Below are 24,510 nucleotides of genomic sequence, written 5' to 3' on the forward strand. Positions count from 1 at the left end.
TAAACTCTTTGTGGTTCTACATATGAGACTATCCCCGATTATTTGCATTGTGTCTACTGTACTCATAACAATAATGGCCTGACGTATAACATCAGCTTGATAAAAATCTGTACGATTATGAAATCCATAACATACTTGTAACTTGCATGGGAGATTGGAGGTGAGTGTATCGTGATGTGCAACCCAAAAATAAAGTTTATAAACTAAAAAGAAATAGCATTTTCCAATTTTAGAAAGCAGGTGGCCACATGTAGCCCCTTATTTCACACCCAAGGTTTCTTATGTATACCTTAATCCTATGTTCCACTGAGGAATGTGCACGATTCGTTGCTAGTCTGAATATTCCCCCAGTGGTTTGGATCATCCGGATACTTAATTTAGAGATATGATCATTCCATTTCAATCTATTATTGAACCTTATCCCTAAACAGGCAAAGGAAGAACAGCATTCCACCTTCTTTCCTTCCAAAAACATCTGCTGGTCTCGTTTCGGTTTCCAGGATACACACATAGTAAAACATTTTGCTGATGTTGACACAAAGCCCCCTTCCCTAATGTATTTATCATATACAGTGCCTGCAATGATCTGGGAGTTTTGGCCAGGAGAACAGCGTGGTCAGCATAGCTGAGTACTGGCAATCTCCCGACACCACACCACGGCACATCAATATTAGAGAAAGACTCTAGATAGGAAGCAAGGCTATTTACATATATACAATGCAGGTTGTGCTCACAAATAGTTTGCGCCAGACAAAATGGCTAGAAACTAATAGGTTATTTGAGCTCTGCTCAAAATAACCAGGTTACTCACCGTAGTGACCACCTTACTCCATACTTCTGGGACATTCCTCCGTCCTGAGGGACGAGGCCGGAGCACTTTGTAAAAAACATCCAAAAATGTTGCAAACATTTTTAGTCCTTGCTCTCTTTCTGCACGGGGCCAGGCACGCAGCCGTAATCCTGCCCATCTCTGTTCCACCCCGCGCATTGCCCATCAGTCCTTTTCTATCGCCAGGTCAGAGACCCCTTAGCAATAACAGATGAACCTTATTAGAGGGGACGGCGGGCGGGAGTATGGAGGAAAGGGTACTATGGACTAGGAGTAAGGTGGTCAATACGGTGAGTAACCTGGTTATAATCCTATGTCCCGTCCCCTTTCCTCCATACTTATGGGAGATTCCCAAGCACTCCTTACAGGAACTATGGGTTGATGGAAAAACCCCTTACTGTAAAAGATTCTTCAGCACAGCCTGACCAAACTGAGCATCAGATCTTGAGCTCATGTCTAGACAATAATGCTTACAAAAAGCAGATGGGGAGGCCCAAGTAGCCGCCTTTGCGATGGTCTCTCAGGGGACATTTCTGAAAGGCAACCGCGGCTGCCTTGCCCCACACCAGGTGTGCATGAATACCTTAGGAGGCTTCAGCCCTTGGACGGTGTGTAGGCAGCGATCCATCGAGAGATAGTCGCCTTACAGGCCTGCTTACCTTGTGGATTACCAAAGGTCACAAACAGTTGAGAAGAACTCTTAAGCTTGGATGTTCTGTCCAGATAGAACTTAAGAGCCCTTCTAACATTGAGGCAATGCAGAACCCTTTCTGCCTGAGGCGGGGTTCAGAAAAACGACCGGCAGGGAGATTGACTGGTTCAGATGGAACTCAGAGACCACCTTTGGCAGGAAAGTAGGATTTGTCCGCAGGACCACCTTATCCTTGTGAAAGACCAAGAAGGGATGCTGCACCGACAAATCTTGGAGCTCACTCGCACGCCTTGCTGAAGTAACGGCGACCAAAAAGGACACCTTCCACGACAGGTGCTTGAGGTCCACCGTGGCCATTGGTTCGAAAGGTTTATCGCACAACGCTGTCAGGACCACATTTAGATCCCATGCTGGGTGCGGACTACGAAGCAGAGGATAAAGGCGTGACAAGCCTGCAAAATGCCTCTTAACCACTGGGTTAGACAGAGAGTAAGAGCATTGGTCCGTAGATAGGTAAGCGGAAACCGCCGAAAGAGAAGTTCTACATGACAGAACGTGAACACCCGACTCTGCTAAGTGGGATACAAAGGACAGTACCGTGTCAATTGTAGCCCCCCCTTGGGTCCAACTGCTTGTTTAAACACGAATGACAGAACCTGAGCCATTTGCTTCTGTACTGAGACCTAGTCGAGGGTTTTCTGGCTGCCTGGATAACAGGCATGTTATCCGCAGACAGGTTAAGATGTTCTATAGACTTGAACTCAGGCACCATACCGCCAAGCTGAGCGATTGTGGGGAGGGGTGCCACAGCTACTGTTCCCCCTGGTGAAGAAGATCTGGGGTCAGCGGTAACCTGATCGGCGGATACACTGACAGGTGTTGAAGTTCTGAGAACCAAAACCTGGCCGGCCACCACGGGGCAATGAGTAGAAGAGAACAGTTCATTGAGTTCATCAATTTGCAAATCGCTCGATGAACTAGAGGCAGAGGCGGGAAGGCATAAACCCTCATGTTGTGCCATGGAATCTCGAGAGCATCCCCCAGAGAGGAGGCTCCCAACCTGCTTCTGGAGGCATACAGAGGAAGCTTCTTGTTTGCCGTCGTAGCGAAGAGGTCAACCTCCGGAGTGCCCCAACGCAGGAAAATCCATGAGAAGACCTCCGCCTTCAACTCCCACTCGTAGCTGACCATCGTTCGCCGGCTAAGGGCATCTGCCGTGACATTCAGCTGGCCCGGGATGTGTACTGCAAGTAGCCAGACACCATGAAGAACCGCCCACTCCCAAATCTGGATGGACAGGTCGATGGGTGGTGTGGGGCGGCACTTGGTTCCCCCTTGCTCGTTGATGTAATACATCAACACAACATTGTCCGTGCGGATACGGACCACTTTGTTGGCAATGATCGGTCTGAACGCCTTGAGCTCCAGATTTATGTGAAAGAGCTTGTCCTGAGGCGACCAAAGATCTGAGACCTGAAGAAGATCCAACGTCGCACCCCACCGCAGAAGGGAGGAGTCCGTTGTGACCGTTACCATCGGGGCTGGGTCCTGAAACCCCACCCCTACCGACAGGTTGCTGAGAGACGACCACCAGTCCAGGTCTGCTCTCAAAAGCCAGAATTGTTACCAACTTGGAGTCCGGATCCACAGCCTGAAGCCACAAACTCCGAAGAGCCATCTGAGTCTGCCTCATTTTGAGACGGGCAAGAGGAAGAGCCAACACGCACGAGGCCATGAGGCCGAGAAGACTCTGGAACCACCAGGCAGACATGCTCTCCGACTGCGCAAACATCTAACACGTGGCCAACAGATCCGCCATCCTGTCCCCGGTCAAGGACACTATGCAGTCGATCGTGTTCCAGCGAAAACCCAGGAAAATCAAGTCTTGAGAGATCGTCATGGAAGATTTCCGCCAGTTCACCGACAGCCCAAGGTGGAACAGGAGCTGGAGGAGAGACTGAAGATTGCAGGCTGCTTTCAAAGGGCACGGGCTGCGTAAGAGCCAATCGTCCAAATACGGATACACATTGATACCCTGCAGACGAAGAAAGGCTGCGATCACCGACATCTTTGTGAAGACACGCGGCGCCGAGCTGAGGCCAAAAGGAAGCATTTGAAACTGGAAGTGCTCCTCTCCCACAGAGAAACTGAGAGATCTCCTGTGTGGATTCCAAATCAGAATATGCATGTACGCATCCTGAAGGTCCACCACGCTGAGCCAATCGCCCATCTGCAAGGAGGACCGTATCTGGCCGGGCGTGATCATCTTGAATTTCTCTTGGGGTAGGAAAAGATTGAACTGGGAAAGGTCTAGGATGGTGCGCAGGCCAGCCTGATTGGGTTTGGGCACCGTAAACAGTCGGGATTAGAAGCCCTCCCCTTGTTCCCCAACGGGAACGGGTTCCACAGCTCTGAGATCCAGAAGTTTCTGAATCTCGGCTTTTAGGGAGAACGACCCCGACTGCTGGAAAGGAGGGTTGAAGGGTGGGGTAGGGGGTAAGGGTAAGCGGAAGCCTGCCCGAGTGACTGAGTAGACCCACCTGTCCTCGGTGATTGCCTGCCACGCCTCCCAATGAGACGCAATGCATCCTCCCACCGGGGTCTCGTGGGAGCACGGAGAATCCTCATTTTGCAGGCTTTTCAGTGGTGTTACCACCTGAACCTGAGGAGGAGGCTGAGGAGCGGGAGAAAAACCAAGTCTGTTGCTGCCTCCGGCGGTTATTACCCAAAGGGGTATCCACTCTACGAGATTTCGGTCTAGAAAACCTCTAAACCCAGAAGAGGGCCGGCTTTGCGACAACAGTCTCTGGGTCTTAAAAAGAGTTTTAACCAGGACGGACAAGGACTTAGCTGTCTGGGTGCTGTCCTTCGTTTTGATCAGCTCTACATCCGTTGTAGAATGGAAAACCTCCTTACCGTCAAACGGAAGGTCCAACACCTTGTCCTGCACCTCCTTTGAGAATTTGGTGGCATGTAACCACGCCTGTCGGGAGGTATCAACTCCCAGTATAAGGCCCCGAGCCGAAGTGTCTACATGATGAGCCGCGGCCTCCAGCAGATCCTGGGCCAAGACCCTGGCATCGGACAATTCCGCCTTAAAGTCTTCCAGCTTCTCGACCGGAATGAACTCCTCGAACTCCGACAGACCTTTCCACATCCTCATATTCGCCCCTGCTAACACCAGTTCTGCATTGGCCTGCCGGAGCTGCAAGGCCAAGTTAGCGAAAACCTACCTCCCAAGGGAGTCGAGGAGCTAGTCCTCCTTCCCCAGAATCTGAGTAGCCGTCGTAGAAGAGGATGCTGCAGGCCTGTACTGTAAAGTGGCCGCAGCCACCACTGTGGAGGGGGGGGGGTGGACAAGACAGGGCCACCTCTTCCGAAGAATGCAGCCTGTATCGCGCGTCAATTCTCTTATTGACGAAAAGTTCAGAGTGTGGCTTTTCCCAGACCCTATGGACCTCGGCCAAAACATCCTTCTGCAAGAACAGGCCGGTATGCTCCAAAGGAGACAGGTTAAACACCCCAGAAAGCACACCCTCCTGCGGAGCGGGTGCCTCGGGCACCGGAACATCCAAAAAGCACATCATGTCCAGTACCCGGTCATGAAAAGCTCTAATAGAGCAGGGCAGGTCCTCGTTATCCTGATCGCCCTGCGCCTCATCCGACAGGTCAGCATCCTGTTGAACCGTGTCAGCCACTGTCTTGTCCACAGGCGACAATAGGGGCAATGGAGGAAGGGTCGGGGAGGCACCGTAGGCAAGGGCGGCGCCATCTGAGCCACCGGAGGAGCGGGTGGAGCCGGAAGCGCAGGTGGGCATATCTCCCTAAAAAGACCCTTGAAATATTCCCTCATGGGGTTGGTACGCACGAGCGTCTGAAATTTGCCGAAAAAAGCGTCCTCCGGGGACGGTTTTGGAGCTAACGGAGGAGGCCTCTCATGAGGAGGATAATTCCAGGGACGCAAAGGGGAGGCTTGCCACACAGGCCCATCCCCCGAAGTGTCCACAAAAATCAAAAGGTGCCGACCCCACAGGCAACAAAACATTGTGCGGAAGGGGCATCCGAGCGTTCCAGTCGTAAACTGGGCGAAACGGATGCGCACAAGGAATTTTATGTTCACCCAAAGAACCAAGCCCTACACCTGAGGACGATGGCGTAGTTGTAGGGGGAAGCACCCAAAATGGCCACCGTGGTCGTGGTGGAAACGGCCGCCATTTTGCCATCACCTGAGGGGAACTGCGGCACGTGAGTAAGTGAAGCAGGGGTCCCCGCCGATGGATCAGGGGTCGTAACTTTAGCCTTTACATAAGGAACCTCGGCTGAGCCGGTACTATGAGGCCTGGAATGTTTCTGCGACATACCAATAGCCAAATTAGCCTTCTCAGGAAGGACCTCGGCACTGCCGGTAAAGGAAGAACTTTCCTTCTTTGCCCCCTCAACAGTTCTGCCGTCGCCACAAGAGCAGGAACGGTGAGAAACGTCTTTCACCGATAAGGCCTTACCAGGCCTCTCAGAAAGGTCAGTAACTTTAGCCTCTGTACGAGGGACCTCGGACCCAGGTCCGGTAACAGCCTTGCAAGCGCGGGCCTCGAACATCCGTTCGGTAACACCAAGCCCAACCAAGGCCTCGGGGCGCACCCCAGTACTTTTGAGGGAAGCTGTTAAAGAGGTCTCAGGGCGAGCTCCAGTACCCCACGACTCAGTAGAACTGGGTCTACAAGCAGCCCCCACAGGGGGGGCCTCAGAGTTTAGTCCGGTATCCACAGGCCCCTTACGGAGACCCTCTGAGAAAACTCTGGTACAATTATTAGGCCCAGAAGGCACCTCGGGGCAATCCCCGGTGACAGAGCGACTAACGCTCTTCCCGGCTCGGGAAGAGCCCGGAAAGGTATCTCCCGGCCGGGGTGCTGTAAAAAGTAAATAACTTACCGGGCGTTTCTTCTTTTCGTCGATAAATGCTTGAAAATGCAAAGGAGGAGTATGTCGAAACACCTCCTCCCAGCGCTCCAACCAACGTTGAAGTGCCAGGACCAAAAGGGAATCACAGTAAAAACAGGAGTCCCAACGGTGGTCTGGACCCAAACACTCGAGACAAAGATGATGGGGGTTCGCCCGCGAAGCGTCAGTGGCATGAACAATCTGGAAAGTCGAGTCTGAACGACAGACTAGTACACGATCGCTAGCGAGAGCCAGAGAGGAAAAAAGGGAAGAAAATCTTCCGCGGATGCAAGTGGTTCCAGTCCCGAACGAGCCGGGCACCGCGCAGAAAGTGAGGAAGGACTAAAAATGTTTGCAACATTTTTGGATGCTTTTTACAAAGTGCTCCAGTCCCGTCCCACAGGACGGAGGATTGTCCCATAAGTATGGAGGAAAGGGGACGGGTCGTAGGAGTATTTATTTTACTTATCAATATTTGTGCAGGCCCTTTAGGATGACACGTGTTTCAGCATATGCTTCTGCCTTTTTCAAATCAGGGCATTAGCTGCAATAATTTGAACATTAATATATAGACACAATGATCCAACATATACATAACCACATTGATTATTTAGGAAAAGTAGGAAAAAATGTAAACAATGTGTACATGTCAGGGGAAACAAAATATATTGCAAATTGAAAGAGAAAACAATAGGAACCCATGAACGGTAACATCAGTATTCGGTTCAAAATAGCCCAAAAATTCATATCACAAATAGTATTCATGAAGAAGAAAATAAATATAATTGAAAAATGTAAAATAAAAAAAGTCACAGAGATGAGGGCTGGGGGCCAGGTAGGATATGTATTTGGGGTTGGTAAGAGACAACAAATCTGAGAGGGGAAAAAAAGAGAAAATATTATGAGGATTAAGTTCCATTGAACCATTCTTACATTTCAAAACATTACTTGATGCAACCATTCTCTAGATTGGCATTCCATAATAGTCTACCGCGCGGCACGGTAACCTATCACTGCACACAAATGAACAATTACTACTGGCTTCTCTGCATATGCGCTATCACCTTACATACAGGTCACGCATCTTAAGAACACTGCCCACAACAGCAAATGGCTGTTTAGAGAACCGACTCGATAGACAGACTTTGCAGGTAAGCCCCAGGGCTTTCCAGGACCCTCGAGCCAGCTAACCAATAGTATTAAGATGCGTGAGCCAAGGGCAAGTAGTGAGCACGGCCTCGGCCGCTAAAAATTAAATTTATGTTTCTTGGTGTATTTAAAATCTGACATGACATGATGCCGTATGTAAGATGATTGCGCATATGCGTAGAAGCCAGTAGTAATTGTATTGCACCAAACCGATACCAGACGCCCTAGAGGGGAGCACCTTACAGCTATATTTAAGAGAGCGTTCACTTGTGCGCAATTATAGGTTACCGTGCCGCACGGTAGACGAGCCAGTAAACAAGCACGGGTAATCAGACTAAGGTCGGTAGCATGTGACTACTAGGGAAAACGTCCAAGGGGAGCACACTTATCAGGAACACCGTTTTTAATAAATATGTCATAGCCTTACTACATGGAACGTCATGGACGGCACATAATCAGAAATTGACAAATACTAGGGAGACAGTTAACTTTCTGGAATATAGTTATAATTACTGGGACCAGAGGGGTTAGGATTTGCCACTAATATTGATGCATTGCTATAACAGAGGCGGGGTTTAACCCATGACAACTATATGTGGAATACTCAGACTGAGAAGAAAACCAAGGGAAATAAGGGTAAGACGTGGAATACCACCAGGCATTATATATGTTTTGATAGGAAACATTGGCTCTTTAAGAGAATTTATCGCCGTGTCAAGATTTATCTACATGTCATGAGATCTGGGATCAAGAAATGCATTTGTGTTTTCAAATATAACTTTGAACCATTTATATGAGCAATGTAGATTATTATGGAATGCCAATCTAGAGAATGGTTGCATCAAGTAATGGTTTGAGATGTAGGAATGGTTCAATGGGACTTAAATCAATACTCATATTTTCTCTTTTTTCCCTCTCTGATTTGTCTCCTCTCTCGCCAACCCCAAATACATATCCTACCTGGCCCCCACCCCTCATCTCTGTGACTTATTTTTAATTATTTTTTTATTTATTTTCTTCTTCATGAATACCATTTGTGATTTGAATTTTTCGGATATATTGTACCGAATACTGATGTTACCGTTCATGGGTTTCTATTGTTTTCTCTTCTGTCAATTTGTAATTAATTTTGTTTCACCAGACATGTACACATGGTTTACATTTTTTCCTACTTTTCCTAAATAATCAATGTGGTTATGTATATGTTGGATCATTGTCTGTATATATTAATGTTCAAACTATTGTAGCTAATGCACTGATTTGAAAAAGTCAGAAGAATATGCCGAAACACGTGTCATCCTAAAGGGCCTGCACAAATATTGATTAGTAAAATAAATTTTGAGCATAGCTCAAAATAACATTCGTTTCTAGCAATTCTTTGTGGCGCAAACGTGTTTGTGAGGACAACCTGCATTGGATCTATACATACGGAGTTGAGGAACTCTAGGTCTCTGTTGATTTCCTCGCGAAATATGCAACATGTCAAATACAACAATATAATTTAGGGCGATGAGGTACTTAGGTTGGTACCCCCGAAAATGTTCCTCTCAAACCTCACAAACTATTAACATATATAGTGAAGAGGACAGGGCAAGATCACACCCTTGGCGGACCCCCTTTTGGGCAGTTATTTTTGAAAGTCAAGCTTCAGTAGTTATTCCAGTGAGTACACCAATGGCAGAGAAAAAAAAAAATGTGAGTGCCTCTACAGGATATCTGCTGGGACGGCCACTTCGGCAGTACTGCACACCTCTTAACCAGGCACTAATGCTTAGAAATACAATCAAGAAGTGAGTTGAACGTGGGGCGAGCAGTGCAGCAGAGGTTTTTTCTAATAAAGGTGAGCTTCCGTTTTCCTACAGCCCTCCTCTTTCTGCAATACAGCATGTATACATATACTGCTTTTCAATCTACTCAAAGCCTGTGAACCAATGAACGATCCAATGCTGGAGAAGGAGCGAGTTAGTTACCTGTAACTTCAGTTGTCCAGCATTGGTATCTTTCATAGATTCACGTGAAGCCCACCCACCACCCCCTTAGGGGCGCTGCTTGTTCGGAATCAAGCACTTCAGCTGGCTGGAATCTGACCATGCTCTTGGGGTGGGGCTGAGCACTCAATGTACCATTTGCTGAGAAGTGAAATTATACAAAACAAGGGAGATGGACTGCAGTGATCAGTGCTTTTGCTTTAGCACAGAACTGGGGAAAACTAACTGAGGATTCCCAGCCTGGCAACAGGGACTATTCAAAGTATGTCACTGTGAAAAAACCAATGCTGGAGAAACCAGATTACATTTCACCTGTGTTCTTACAATGGAGAATTCTAATTTATTTACAAAATCTAATCGGATCACTTCACCGCCCCCCCTTTACCACCTCCCCAACCCCCAAGGACATTTACATTAAGCCAATGTTTTCAACTGCATAACATAATTCACTGCACCCCATCAGGCCCAACTAAATTATTTCTTAATAAACAATGTTGGTTTGTAAAAAAGAGCTTTGTGCTTACGTGATAAAAATGACAGCAGCTTGTGAAAAGCAATATTGGACACATTTCTTTGTATGCAAAAACAATACGGCACTTTACAAAAATAGTTGTCTCCTTTGTGACAACCAGACCTAGCTATTCTTTTTGTTACAACAGTTAATTACAACTGGCACATAGCAGCGTTCTTTCACTTAAGGATTTAAAACTGCAAAGAAAACGTGACTTACACTTTATAACGGATTGTGTGTTCTCTGCGAAGCTTGTGCAAAATGTGCATTTTGAACTTGAGAGCTTTGTAAATATTGATGCACGGCCACGTGTGCTTTGCGGCGGACATATTTCAATAGTGTCAAATGCAATGGGCAAAGGTTTTTACATGTTTGAGCTTAAATAGCTTTCCTTTTTTTGCAAAGCTTTCAACACAGGCTAATGCCTATAATATGCAATAGGCCGTCTGCCAGATGACCACGCCCTCGTAGAGACTTAAATATCAGCGCAGGAGCTGCACACTCTCCTAACGGAGCAATTGTGGATCGAGCTTTCCTGTCATTGCCGCAGAGCTCTGGAACAATCTCCCCATTGTCCTGAGAAAAGAAACCTCCGACTGGACCTGTAGAAAAAAACCTGAAAACCTGGCTTTTCGCCTAAAGCTCCCTGAGCTAATACACTTCAGTCCTGCAACTCTCCGAAATGGACATAACTTTACCACTACTAGTATCCACTAGAAAACAGGTTTGTTGATACTATATGTTTACCGTCTCCGCTTTCTCCCCACTGTACTTTACATATCTCCTCTCATAATGTAACTAGCGCCTCAATACTTAAGGGTTCAGTGTGCTGCAACAAATGCAAACATTAATAAATACATTCTAACCCTCCTCGTCGAAGGTGGCACAGCTAGGCCTGCGGGCCACGGACGGGCCGGAAACATGAAAAAGGCACAGGGCACAAAAACAAAAAAAAGTACAAAAATAAAATGTGCTTGATGTGCATTTTCTTGTGCGCCAGTGGAAAATCCAGAACTGATGGATAACGATGGAGATTGTGACTTTCTTTTGGTGTTCCTTTTTTACAGCTGGGAAGGGAACCACCAACACTACTCTGTTAAAGATGTCACGAAGCTCTGGTGAACTTTTGAGTTACACTTCATGTCTTTCCTCGTTTTGTTTTATTTTTAATTTTGGCCCACTGTACTAGTCCCAAATAAACCTATGCCGTGGCAGATGTCAATGACACTGCCTCAGTGGCACTCCACTTCTACATCAAGGAAGGGCATTATGTTCCAACCTGCAGCCCCTGTGTTGTACCTGCAACATCAATTGGCACTCATGTTAAGAGTGGAAATGTATTTCTATATGAAGGGTTCCCCTGATCCAGTGGGGGCACGCAAACACATCAAATAATGTGAAGGCACATGTTTTGAGTGTTTCATGGAAGAGAATACTAGGAAGGTGCTCACACCCCACCATCCTGCCGTGTAGGCAATCACGTTGCTCACTTGGGTCCAGGTTCCACTTGTTGAACTGCAATGGGCAGCCTGTTCTGCCTCTTCTGCTCTCCCATGTATATATATGCATATGCCACAATCATATGCACAGCGCCTAGCAGCAAGGTGATCAAGTAGACCATCTACTATAAAAGGGATACACATGTTTTGGAAGTTGCAAATTATTGGGCTCATGTTTTAGTTACGATTCTTGAGAGAGAATTCTAGTATAGTGTTGTATTGAGGTTTGTCATTTTGAAAGGTTGAAACAATGTTTTGTTTTATTAAAGAACTTACTGCATAGATGTCTTGGGGTGGTGCAGTGTTCGCTCCATTAGATCGATGGCATTTAAAAGTGAAGTTATCTTTGGTTCTAAAAAGTAAGCATAGAATGTATTGAAAATTAAGAAAACAATTAAAGCAAAAACATCAAAAACCACAGAATATGCGACCTCAAACTTACGGGTTTGGAGGGTTAATGTACTGGATAGCAACTCTTCCTTCAATACTTCCCAGAGCAAATCCGGTTGGTTTGTTTTGTTTGTCTTTAAATATTGCAATGCAGCGGTGCTGATATGGGGGAGGAAAACAACAGCTTTTGGTGAACATTCCAATAGCATTATTATCCGTGCCATCTACGGCTGGGTACTAGACTATTAACATTGCCAATAAGACAGTGACAAAAAGCCATTTGTAAATTAAATGCTCGACTGTTTTTCTCTACATTTGTTTTTAAAAGTTAAGACCATCTCAACTGGAAATCAGAAAAATCTGTACATTCACCCAACCAGGCAGTACGTTTGCGTAATGCATTGGGAGCTCAATAAGGCTGGGGTGAACACAAGTAAAGTGTCTTGTGCTTGGTAATCTCAATTACGCAGCCACACAATACAGCGAGGAAAAAGCTGAAATTACACATGGAAAAGGGAAATACTTGTCAAGTAAAGAAACAAGAGCAAGACTTCTTTGAAACACCTATTCTGCATTATAGAATCTAGGTTTCCAAGACAGCACAGAGATCTACAGGAAGGCTTCTGAAATGTTGCACTACAGACTTATCCCTTCTTTTCAAGGAGATACTTGAAAGTTTGAAACGGACAGTGTGATAATAAACAAAAAGATAACATTGGAAAGGTGGCCCTTGTATAGGGATTACATTTGGCAGGGAAATATGTGTTGCATCTTTTTGACCAAGGTAGCAGTCAGTGCAGTGCCTGGAAAATGTCGATCACATGCTTTCACAAGAGCCCAAACCTTTGGCTTTACCAATGCTTGTCAAATCTGCATTGATGGATTCCATCTCCACTCCGATAGACTGACTGCATTTCTGACAGCTATTCCAAATGCAGCATGTCTCGTCGTTTAAGGGAGCTTGTGAGGAGATTCATTAGTTTCCGTATAACCAAAGTGTTGTAGCAAGTGCATGCATGCAACGGATGTAGGCACAAGGCACGCAGAAAATTCTTGTGAGAAAATCCACGAAGGGCTAGGCAAAGCTCCTCCACTCCTTTGCAAGGGACGACTTCGGGGCTGTGTTAGGGGGATGCAAACGCATGAAAGTTACCGAAACACATATGCTAGCCCAAATGAATATGATGCAAAGCAGTCCAATCACAGGCTTGCCTGGGTCACACGAAATGCCCAAACATCACATCCCCACACTGTTCAATAATAGTTTTCATAGCAAATCATGAACTCGGCTAAGCCACATGTCAGGTGTGTAATATGCAAAAGACTACCTCACCACTTAGAAAAATGTTAACAAAAAAGAAGGCAAACAAATAGGTGTTCGCATGGGACAGTAAACCTAGCACTGGACAATATTTATGGGATATTTCTTCTACAGATAAATTTAGTGAAGCCTGACTGCTTCAAATGCTTACTTGGTAAAGTCAGCTTACAGCACAGGGTGAAATCAAGAGAAAATAAAATATGGTAATGCATGCATGTATCTATTAATGCTTTGTGTGGTGATCAGAAATGAACGAAGAATTATGTATGATCCAGAACTCCGCTAATCTCCACCTGCAACAAGTCCACCCCGCCTGCTTTCTCGACTTCTCAACCATTATGCGATTCGAGCATGCACATTCAATGCTATAGGTCTAGAACACGCAATCTCATAATTCGAATCGAGAATACAACACTTTGCTTGGAACATTCAAGGTTTTTGAACCAAACTAGTTATAGCAAGGCATCGCCTATAAACCAAGTGGCTGAAGGCACACTTGGTTGAGACATTTTCATTAGACCGGTATTTGATTTGCATCTGCAATTAAGGTACTGCCTTTCAGAAGACTGCTTGAAAATAACAATGGCAACCCCAAAGCAGCACAGAGTTCGAAGATGCTGCTGCATGACAGAGCTAGTGCAAAGAGATTACCGTGGGCTGTTTTTTTTAGCAGAAGAGGTCGATAGTGGGTGGAAATCGACATAAGGATTAGCATAGCCGTGGGCGTTAAGTAGAAAGACAAACCCCAACCAAAAGCTGCGACCCTGTCTGCACACCTCTTTTCCGTCCCACATGTACTAATATGACAATAGTTTTAGCTTTTAGTTGGCAGTTTAGCGTCACCTATACCCACAACTAAACAGGAATAAAGCAAAATCCTAACCCAATGCTGCATAACCACTTAGAACCCCATTCCATTGTTTTATGGTTTATCTGTGCAATTGCAAGAGTGGGGCGTGAAGGGGGAAACCATATGCAAATTGGTCTGGCCCTTTCCTCTCCTTTCCTTGCACTGGAACAAAGGGATTCAGGCATGTGATTTAGCCTGGTTTAGCCTCATTGTGGTTCAGCAGGATTACGTAGCTACACCCAGCAAAACAGTCACTCTTGGAGATGGCGGAATACTGCTGATCCAACTCTTAATAATGGGAATACCCCTGGGAATGCTTTATACACAGAACCAACACATTCGAAACAGGTCTGCTGCAAATGTACGGGTTAGTTATTCCTTTTGGTATCCAATGGGGGAGAACTAAACTCGTCAATCGAAAGAGGATGCATATCATGTTATGTTAAGCTAAATGTACTTATATAGCGCACCTGGGGAACCATGGAGTTGGTCCCGAGGTGCTCTGGCGGATCTGTAAACAAGGAGGGCGGGTAGGGTTAGTCGGATGGAGGGGGAGTAGGAGAGTGGGAGAAGTGGTGTGCTGTTGGCAGCTTCAGTTCACTATACACTGTGCGCTGAGCTTTGGTGCGAGTATCGTACTGGGCGAGACCCTGTGTGCTGTAGTTGCATTTTATGTGCTGTTTATATATGTTGTTGATGCAGCGTGGTAAAGTGTGTGCGGGTTGCTAGGTGAGAGATGGTTGTGTGAGTTTTGGGTGGGTTGGGTATGCAATGATTTCAAAGTTGGGTTAGTGGGGTCTGTATCCTGGTTCTAATACTTGTTCCATTTGAGTTGTATTCCTGTGGGTGAGTAGCTGATTTCTTATTGGCCCTCTGGCTGTAGTGTGTGATGGTGCAGTGCGGTCCCAGCTATATCCCAATGGGCATTGTATACTGAGATTGGCTGCGTCTAATTTCTCTCCCTCTGGTGAGAGCGGAGGTTGGGTGTTCCCTATTCCCTTGCTATCTATTGTGACATTGGTCTGCTGGAGCTTGGTTTGGTTCAGGGCCAGGGTGCTATTGATGAGTCGTCCTAGTACTTCCGTCTTGGTCAGCCTATGTATTCAATCTTTATGTCCTCCTATCATGGCTATCTCTCAGTTGGTCGTTCGGTATGTCGTGGGGTGTCTTCCTTAAGTCTATTGTTTGATAATTGCCTTTGTGTGATGGCGCAGCGCGCTCCCAGCTGCATCCAAATGACCTTTGTATAATGTGATAGGATAGGTCTATTCCTCCCCATCTGGATTCGGAGCCGAGGGATGAGTGCTCCCTATTCCGTTGCTATCTATCGTGACAAGGGTCTGTTAAGAGTTTTAGGAGTGGTTAGGGTCAGGGTGCTATTGATGATTCATCCTAGCACTTCCCTCTTGGTTTGCTATGTATTCAGTCTTTAGAGTCCTATCATGGCTATCTCTCAGTTGTCCGGTATTTCATAGAGTGTCTTCCTTAGAATCTTTTCCCAGTTGATTGCTTGGTGTGAGTCTGGAACCGTCTCTTCATTCATCGTTGTTTCGGTTGTGTGCGTGTCCCTGTAGGCGGTCTTCTGGCTATGAAGTGAAGAGCCAGGTTTTGAGTAGTTTCCTGAATAGTAGGTGGTTGCTTGTATTGCGTATGTTCTTTGGTAGGTCGTTCCAAGTTTTCGGCGCTTGGTGAAAGAAAGATCCTCCAAATTTTCTTTTATTGTAGGGTTTCGGTTCCAGACGGACGTTGTTGCTTGATCTGACCGTTCTTGTTGTTTGATGTAGGTGTAACTTGTCTCTCAGGAACTCCGCGCCTTGTTTGTGTACTGCTCTGTGCACAACGTACATTGTTTTGAAATTTATTTGTTGTTTTATTGGTAGCCAATGTAGTGTTTTTAACGCAGGTGTGACGTGTTCTCTTAGAGGTAGTTTGAGAAGCAGTCTGGCTGTCGCATTTTGTATGTGTTGTCATTTTTTAGAAGTCGTTCAGGCATACCCAAGTATAGGCTATTGGCATAGTGTACTCTGGACAGGACGAAAGCGATGATGGTGGTTGTATTGTTGGCAAATGATAGGACCGGTAGGATCCTTTTTGCCGCTCGCAGTAGAAAAGCATTTCCTGAGTAGAGCGTCTTTTTTTTTTCCACAGTCGTGGAAGGTGCTGGGGTTGTCCCGAGTTCCCTTGGCTAAGGGATGAAATGGTTTTCTCCTCCATCTTTTGTGATGATCATTATTTCTGTTTCTCCTCGGTTGATTTTGAGGTAGTTAAAGTTCATCCAGTTGAATACATCACAAGGAACAAATTACTTACCTGTAACTGTTGTTCTCTAGCATGGGTCTGGCATGTATTCACATGCTCATGAGTATTCCCCGTCGTCAGGCTGGGAATCCTCGGAAAAGAAAAAAATCAGTTTCACTTCTGAACTGTCTTTCTCCTAACAAACAATCACTGGTCTCTGGGTCATATTGCCCCCAGTCAATGACTGCCCTCTACCCAAGCCACTCCTCTGGCAGCCATCTTCAGATTTGGTAGCACGTAAAGTGGCAGCAGGACCAAGAGAAGAGGGGTAGGCGGGAGGGTTCGCATGTGAATCCATGCAAGACCCATACCGGAGAACAACAGTTACAGGTAAGTAACTTGTTCCTTCTCCAGCATGGGGTCTGGCATGGATTCACATGCTCATGAATAAAGACTACATAGCAGTACACACATGCACAACCACGGGAGGTGGCAAGGCTCAACATTAAGCATCTCTTGCCTCCTCACCAGGCTCACCTTCAAGCAAACAGGTTGCGCAGCACTGCTGGCCGAATCTGGACTCCTCCCTGGAATCCCTGTCGACACAGTAGAACTTCGTGAAGGTGTGTGCCGACCTCCACGTAGCAGCCCTGCAGATGTCAAGCAGGGGCACACCAGACAGGAAAAATGTAGTTGAGGCGAACACTCTGGTCGATGGGCACTCGGATGGCCAGGCAACGGTCGGTTTGCCATGGGTGACAATGGGTGATGCAGCCGGAGAGCCACCTGGAAATGAAAGCCTTGGAGAGGCCCTTCCCATGGTTCACAGGTCCAAAGTTCACAAAAAGTTGTGACGCCTTCCGAAAACTCTTTGTGCGGTCCACATAGAACCTCAGTGCTCTAGCCACATCCAGCGAGTGCAAAGTCCTCTCAGCACGCGACGAAGGCGTTAGGAAGAACACCGGTAACACCAAGGGCTCGTTTAGATGAAAGTCCGATGGCACCGTGATATGATATGGCATTTATAACAAGCCTATACACAAGTGTTTCAAGGCGCGACGAGGCAAGGGAGGGGGAACAGGGGAAGACAGATAACAATCCTACTAGGCCAGGTGTCATTCAGATCGCGCAAGTGCATGGGAAGGGGAAAGGGAAAAGTGCGAGGGTGCAGGGAGAGGGGAAAGTGCAGTACATGGGATAGAAGGATAAGAATAAATAAAACAGCCAGCTAGTGGCAAGTGCAAGTTAAGTGCAGGCATAAGTGCAGGTAGGGGGACTGTAGGGATACAGAAACAATCTCCAAGTGCAGGGTTGCCAATGCAGGTGAGCAACTGGCAGGGCTGGGCCTATGAGCAGAGAGGGTGGCCAGGTAACCAGTGCAGTTTTAGCAGGGGAGAGGAAGAGAGAAAGCAGAAGCAAAGAGGAAGGTTTTGAGGTGCTTCCGGAAACAAGAGATGGTTCTCCAAGTTTCAGGGAGGCAGAAAGGCTGTTTCAGAGGGAAACCCCTGCCGAAGAGAGAGATCTACCACCAACACGTTGCTAGGAGAAGCGACTGACCCTGAGGGAGTTGGAGGCGGATGAGCGAAGAGCTTGGGAAGGAAGTACCTTGGGCATGAAGGAGGGGTGCGTCCGCAGCACCACCCTCTTCTCGTGGAATGTCAAATAAAGTGGTTTACAGGAGAGGGCCTGGATCTCTCCCACTCATTGTGTAGAGACGATGGCCACAAAAAGCTGTTTTCCACGACAAAAACTTCAGTGGCGCCGAATGCATAGGCTCAAACGGGGGAATCCATGAGCATAGTAAGCACCACATTAAACTCCCACGCCTGGGCCTTCACCGGCGGGAACGAGCGAAATAGTCCTTTGACGAACTCCTTAACCAAACGATGCAACCATAAGGATGTTCGTCCAGGAGATCTGGTTTAGCAGGAAATAGTCACCAGATGAACCTTGATGGAAGCATGGGCCAGTCCTGCCTTGGCAATACGGAAGCACCTGCGGAGCACTGACTCGTAGAGGGTTGATCTTCTGGGTACGGCACCAAACGGCTGTGATACTGGAAATGCATCAGAGGGACAGGGCCTCCGTATCCTTGTCCTTTACTGTTTTTTATCGCGTGTTCTGTCGTGTTTTCTGGGCGAGAGTTCATGTGGGACTCCTGGTGGTGCAGCTCTCTTTTGGTTTGGTGTACAGACCCATGGGATACCCTTATGGCACCCATGGGTGGAGGTACAACCCTGTGCCCCTAGGGTATGTTTCTGGGCACCTGTGGGTGGCCCACAGCGTAGGGTATGGGCTGGTGGCAGCTCCATGCCGAATTTGACAGGTGGTCCGAGTATCCTCCATTTTGGGATACCCAGGCCCTTGCATTGGAATCAGGGGATTCCGGATAGGAAACAAAATGGCCCCTGTGGCCTCTTGCTTTCTATCACCTGTTACCTTGTTTTCCCAAAGTCCTGGGAAGCCCCGACTCTGTCCCTTCCCCCTGACTGGCTGTTGGGCGGAAGTTCCATATATGGTGTTGTGAAGTCCAGGCCAGACTGGCTGGAGCCTTCCCAGTGACTGTATGTTGTGGGTACACCCTGTGGGTGGGACCTGGGTGAATGGAGTGTGTGACCAATATGCACTTCTTGTTGTGGATGTCTAGTTTCTGGTGTTTGACACAACGACTGAGACAGCCCTGCCCGAAACTGGTATGAATGCAGTGTGGAGTGTTGAATGGCTGGGTACTTGTCCTAATACACATAACTTGTTGTGAGTGTCTGGAGAGAAGTGAATGGCCTGAATGCACTATGCACCCGATTGGCTGGCTGCCTGCATGAATGCCCTTCTGACCGATTGGTTGCCTGAGTGTGACCCAGCAGAATGAATGGGAGATCAACTAGTATATCTGGGGGCCTCTCACTGCTAGAATTCGTGTTCAGAAGCTGAAGAGAAACTGGAGTTGAAACTGAAGCTTAACCTTGAAGCCATGCTGGAAGAGAAGTCTTGCTGCTGCTCTACTTCACCAATCTGAAAGCTGCTGTGTCTCCAAGGACTAACCCAGAGAGGACCTGGTTAGGCACCCTCGTCCTGAGCTACGAGGGACCATCGTGCACTGCTAATCTTTGCCAGCGCTCCCTGGTAGACAGACCTACGACAGGCTGCCGACCAGAGACGGGGACCGCCGCAAAATCACAAGGAGAAGCGCCCGGACACTGTTGTCCATCACCGTCGCTGACTGCAGGCGCCGACCGGAGCTGCCGTGCTCCGTTTGCCTAAGTAACATTTGATCCAAGGACACTGTCGCCTGCACCATCGACTGCTTTGTCCTGCTGAGAAAGTCAAGGCCGCCAGAGAAAGTCGAGGCCGCCGACGCACCAAGGAGCATCCGCCGGTGGGTTTCCCGTCACCTAAAGACCACAGAGATGCCGACGACTCGACGCCCTTGCTGGGCCACAGTTCTTCAAACTCTTTGCAGTCCTGAACTATCGTCACCGAGGGGCCCTGCACACCTCTTCCTTGCAGGACGCCAACGCTCCGTCGTCAACTAGCACCGCTAGGAACGAAGCTGCCACCTCACCGTCGTCGTTCAACCCTTTTCCTTGTGGGATCGCAACGATCCGTGGCTCCTGCCTTAAAGGGAGCCGCTCAAGAAGGATCCGGCGACGATCCGACTACGAACTCTGCTATTCCATGTACAGGTTGTAGAACTATTGTAGAAGGAAATAAGACTTCTAGAACAATATATGGACTGGGATGGTGATATATCTTTATTTTACAGGTTACCCAGGAGGGAGGGGGGGGATCTCCACACAGAAGTGGAGATAACGGTAGAGGCCAGTATTCTGACAATTGTTCTAACCAACTGCTTTCCTCCTATTTCTATTGTTGGTTGCCTTTATTAAGTGATCTGTGTGACATTTAACCAGAGTATGGTTGATGCACTTTAATGAGATCTGATAATTGTGGTACCACTTTAGAACTGTATATATTTGCCATTATAGATTAAGCACAAAGTGAGTTATTGTGATTGTATATAACCTTGAATATTAATTATATAAAGACTGTACCTCAAAAGGCAGAAGATTGACATTGCACTATTGCAAGAAACACACCTGAACCGGCACAAGTTAGAACTGGTTGAGAAGAAGTGGAGTGGCATGGTGGTGGGCTCCCCGTACTCTGCCTATGCCAGGGGAGTGCTAATCTCGGTAGCACCGCACGTTCCGTTCAGAGTCACGTGGCAGGAGGTGGACACGGAGGGCAGGCTGGTTATGCTCAGAGCCCTGGTAGAGGATAGAGAGGTTTGCATTATTAACACATACGCCCCCAATCAGAATGCTGCTGCATACTTCAGGACCCTATGCACCCGTCTGGGCACATGTGTGGGGGGAGCGATCATTTGGGGAGGGGACTTTAATTGTGTTCTCGATCCAAGGGCAGATAGGTCCGATGATAGGATTGATCGGCCCACCCCGGCGGCCAGAGTATTACAGACGTTGCTGGGCGACTTTGGGCTGGCGGATGTTTGGCGACTGAAATACCCTGATACCTCGCAGTATTCTCACTACTCTGCTCCACAGCGCCTACACACGATATTGGATTATTTCTTTGCCACGTCAGAAGTGGTGATGGCGACCACTCAAATTGAATATAAAGCGAGGGTCCTGTCGGACCACTCGCCCTTGGTGTTGACCTGGCAGTATGGCCGCCCTCGTGCACGGATACCTACATGGCGCCTCCGTGCGGAGGCGCTTAGGGACACGGCTTTTAGGGAGGACATCAGGGAGGCGATCCAGCGGTACTTTGAGGTTAACACGGGCAGTGTAGATTCGGCTGGTACACTTTGGGAGGCATTCAAGGTTGTGTTACGAGGGGACGCTATTTCCAAGTCAAAGGGCCTGCAGGGTGGGGTTCTGATGGAGCTAGAGAAGGCGGAGAGACAATTGGAGCGCGAATGTAGCAAGGCAGGAGGGGATGCAGACCTAGTACTTGAGCTGCAGCAGCGGTGTTCGGAGCTTTGGGAGAGGCTCTGTAACCTTAACTATAGAAAATATGTTGAGAGGCAGCATGCGGGTGGAGACAAAACTGGCCGCCTACTGGCATGGTTGTATAAGAGAGAAACCCCTAGGCCCCCGATCAGGATGATAGTTAGAGAGGACGGAGAGGAGGTAGACACCCAAGAAGGAGTTAATGCAGCCTTCCTTGATTATTATAGAGCACTGTATGGGGACATAGGGGGAGAATATCAGGCAGAGATCAGAACTACATTGGAAGACATAGAGCTGCCCAGGATTAGTGATGAAGAAACAGAGGAGCTGGACGCACCTATTACACTAGAGGAACTGGAGGAGGTAGTGAAGGGATTGCCCATTTGTAAGACTCCGGGCACGGACGGACTCCCGAGTGAGTTTTATAAAGTGTATGGGGCAGAGATACTCCCCCCGATGCTAGAAATGTTCAATGAATCTTTCGAGAAGGGTCGGTTACCGGAAACGCTCAGAGAAGCGCTGATAGTGCCGCTCCCCAAGCTTAATAAACCCCGACAAAGCTGTGGATTGTATAGGCCGCTGTCGATGTTGAACCAGGACAGCAAGATCCTGACAGCGGTCCTGGCCAACAGGCTACGAAGGGTCATCAGTAAACTGATACACCCGGACCAGACGGGCTATGTCCCCAACAGGAATATAACTCACAATCACAGGCGACTTCACCGGGTGATTGAAGAGGGGAACAGGAGTGATGAAGAGATGGTGGTGGTGTCCCTAGATGCAGTTAAGGCATTTGATTCAGTGAGGTGGCCGTGGTTGCTGGCGGCCTTGGAGGGGTACGGGTTTGGGCCTGGCTACGTGAGGTGGGCGAAACTGCTGTACAGCGAGCGACTGGCCAGGGTGCGCACAGGATCTGTGATATCCAGAAGGTGGCGACTTAGCAGGGGCACCAGACAGGGATGCCCCTGGTCCCCGATGCTGTACATATTGGCCCTGGAGCCCCTGGCGGTGTACCTCAGACAACAATATGACTTGGTTGGCATCGAGGTGGGAGGAGAGAACCATTTGATATCCCTATATGCTGACGACCTGTTGTTGTACCTGAAGTATCCGGAGGAAAACCTCCAGTACATTTTGGAGGTCATGGAAAAGTATGCGGAGTTGTCCGGCATAGCGGTTAATCCCAGTAAATCAAGCATGTTTCCGCTGGGGAGCTTCATTGGGGTCCCTCTGGAACGGTTGCCGGTGTTGCCCGTGCCCTGGGCAACTGAGTCTTTCCGCTACCTCGGAATTGATGTATATCATGCTGTGAAGGAAGAACACTTGCACAATACCGAGGCGGCGGTAAAGAAAATCCGCGATAGTATGCGGTTTTGGGAGAAGCTGCCGCTGGCAATGGTGGGCCAGGGGGCGATGCTTAAAATGGTGGTCCTGCCCAGGCTTTTGCACTTTTTCAGCAATATACCATACTTGATACCCAGGAAGTTTTTTGTCAAACTTGATAGTGTATGCAGGGACTTCCTGTGGCACGGCATCCGCAACAGGGTAGCCTTGTGGAAACTGCAAAATTTCCACGATAGGGGAGGTATCAAGCTGCCGAACTTTGAGGCCTATTATGTGGCCGGCCAGCTGCAATACGTGACCAAATGGCTCTCTGATGAGGAAACTCCTGAGTCTAGGCTGGTTGGGAGGGACTGCGCCCCGTTTTATCTAAAGGAGGTCGTCTGGGTCCCTAGGTCGGACTTGCAAGGATGCCCATGTATGTTGCTGTTGGGGTGGAGAATTTGGCGCAGAATGTGCCAGTTGATTGAGAACCCGTACCCGTGTTCCCCGCATGTGCCACTGGTCGCCCTAACTAGGGGGGACAGCCAGCTCAGGAAAATTATCAGGACATATTGGGAAACGGTTGGGCTGGCCACATTGGGAGACATATGGCAGGATGGGGCCATTAGAGAATTCGTAGACCTGGGCGAAGAAACAGGGCTGCACGGTGGCCAATAGGTTACATATCTAAGGCTGGTACAGATCATCCGCAGGACTTGGCCGGAGACGGTGCTAGCGGAAGATCCGGACGCACTGATCGGAACGATATATGATATATCAGAGGGCGGGCATGAGATCTCTAGATTATATGAGGTGGTGATGACCCGGGTGGGGAAGGACTTGATGGATTTGAGGCTTGATTGGGAAGCAGAAGTGGGGGCACAGATGACTGATGGGATGTGGGAACGGGCCATGGGATACCATAAGAAAGTGTCCAGGAATGCCAGATTGCAGCAAATACAGCTGTACATCACGCACAGAGCATATATGACCCCGAAGAAAATAGCTAAGTTTGCGAATGCAGGTAGACAAGCATGCCCGAAATGCGATGAAGAAGACGCAGGTATGACACATATGTTCTGGTCCTGCTCAGTGATTGAAGGCTTTTGGGGGGAAGCGGCACAGAAATTAGCAGATAAGGGGGTTCTGCTACGCATTGACACAGCCTGGGCCTGCCTCCTGGGAGGGTTCCCTAGACCACGGAACACCAAACATCTCGGGAAACTGAGAGACCTGGCGTATGTACTTGCTAAGAGAAGGATAGCTATGAGTTGGAAGCAACGCCATGGGCCAAGAATAGAGATATGGTGGCGGGACCTGCAAAAGTGGGCGGAGGCCGAAACGGTGGTATGGCAGGAAGCGTGTGGTAATTGTGGGGAGGAAGGAGTGGGCAACCTGGCGGCTTGGAGAATGTTAATTACGGGACTGTTTGGCACGGAAATGGACCCTGCTGCTTCTGAGAGGGGCGACGCCCGGCCACACCAAGTGTACACAGAACTGTAAGGTTGATAAGCTCTTGGGGGGCGGGGGGGGGGTTTGAAGTGCAGTAACATGGCACTAATTGATGTTTACAGTTCATAATGTATAATGCTGCAAGTTTGGTTTGTATTGTTTTATTTTAAAAATAAAAAAATATTTAAAAAAAAAAAAAATTATATAAAGACTGTGTTTTAACTAATACAGTGTGTGGACATTCCTTTTTGGGGGCTTGGGGATTACACTGTACTTAAGAACCAGCCTGCATCACCTCCTGAGAAGCTAGGCCCTGATTGCTCATCCATTGCTACCAACAATAGAGAATCTTGGCTGGGGTCCTCTGTGCCTCTCCTCTACCATATGGAACAAGTTA

General features: G+C 48.0%; 1 protein-coding gene across 2 annotated transcripts in view; it reads right to left on the reverse strand.

The window, feature by feature from the left end:
* Window positions 1-24,510, reverse strand: part of RAE1 (ribonucleic acid export 1) — a 340,130-nt gene that overhangs the window by 53,469 nt on the left and 262,151 nt on the right. For both annotated transcript variants that reach the window (XM_069651101.1, XM_069651100.1), the window contains exons 9-10: window positions 12,009-12,115; window positions 11,843-11,918 (exon numbers count right to left, since the gene is read on the reverse strand). In XM_069651101.1, the coding sequence (XP_069507202.1) occupies window positions 11,843-11,918; window positions 12,009-12,115 (183 nt within the window). The remainder of the gene's footprint in view (window positions 1-11,842; window positions 11,919-12,008; window positions 12,116-24,510) is intronic.

Source organism: Ambystoma mexicanum, chromosome 3p (genome assembly GCF_040938575.1).
Source record: "Ambystoma mexicanum isolate Mex_15411 chromosome 3p, UKY_AmexF1_1, whole genome shotgun sequence".
Lineage (NCBI taxonomy): Eukaryota > Metazoa > Chordata > Amphibia > Caudata > Ambystomatidae > Ambystoma > Ambystoma mexicanum.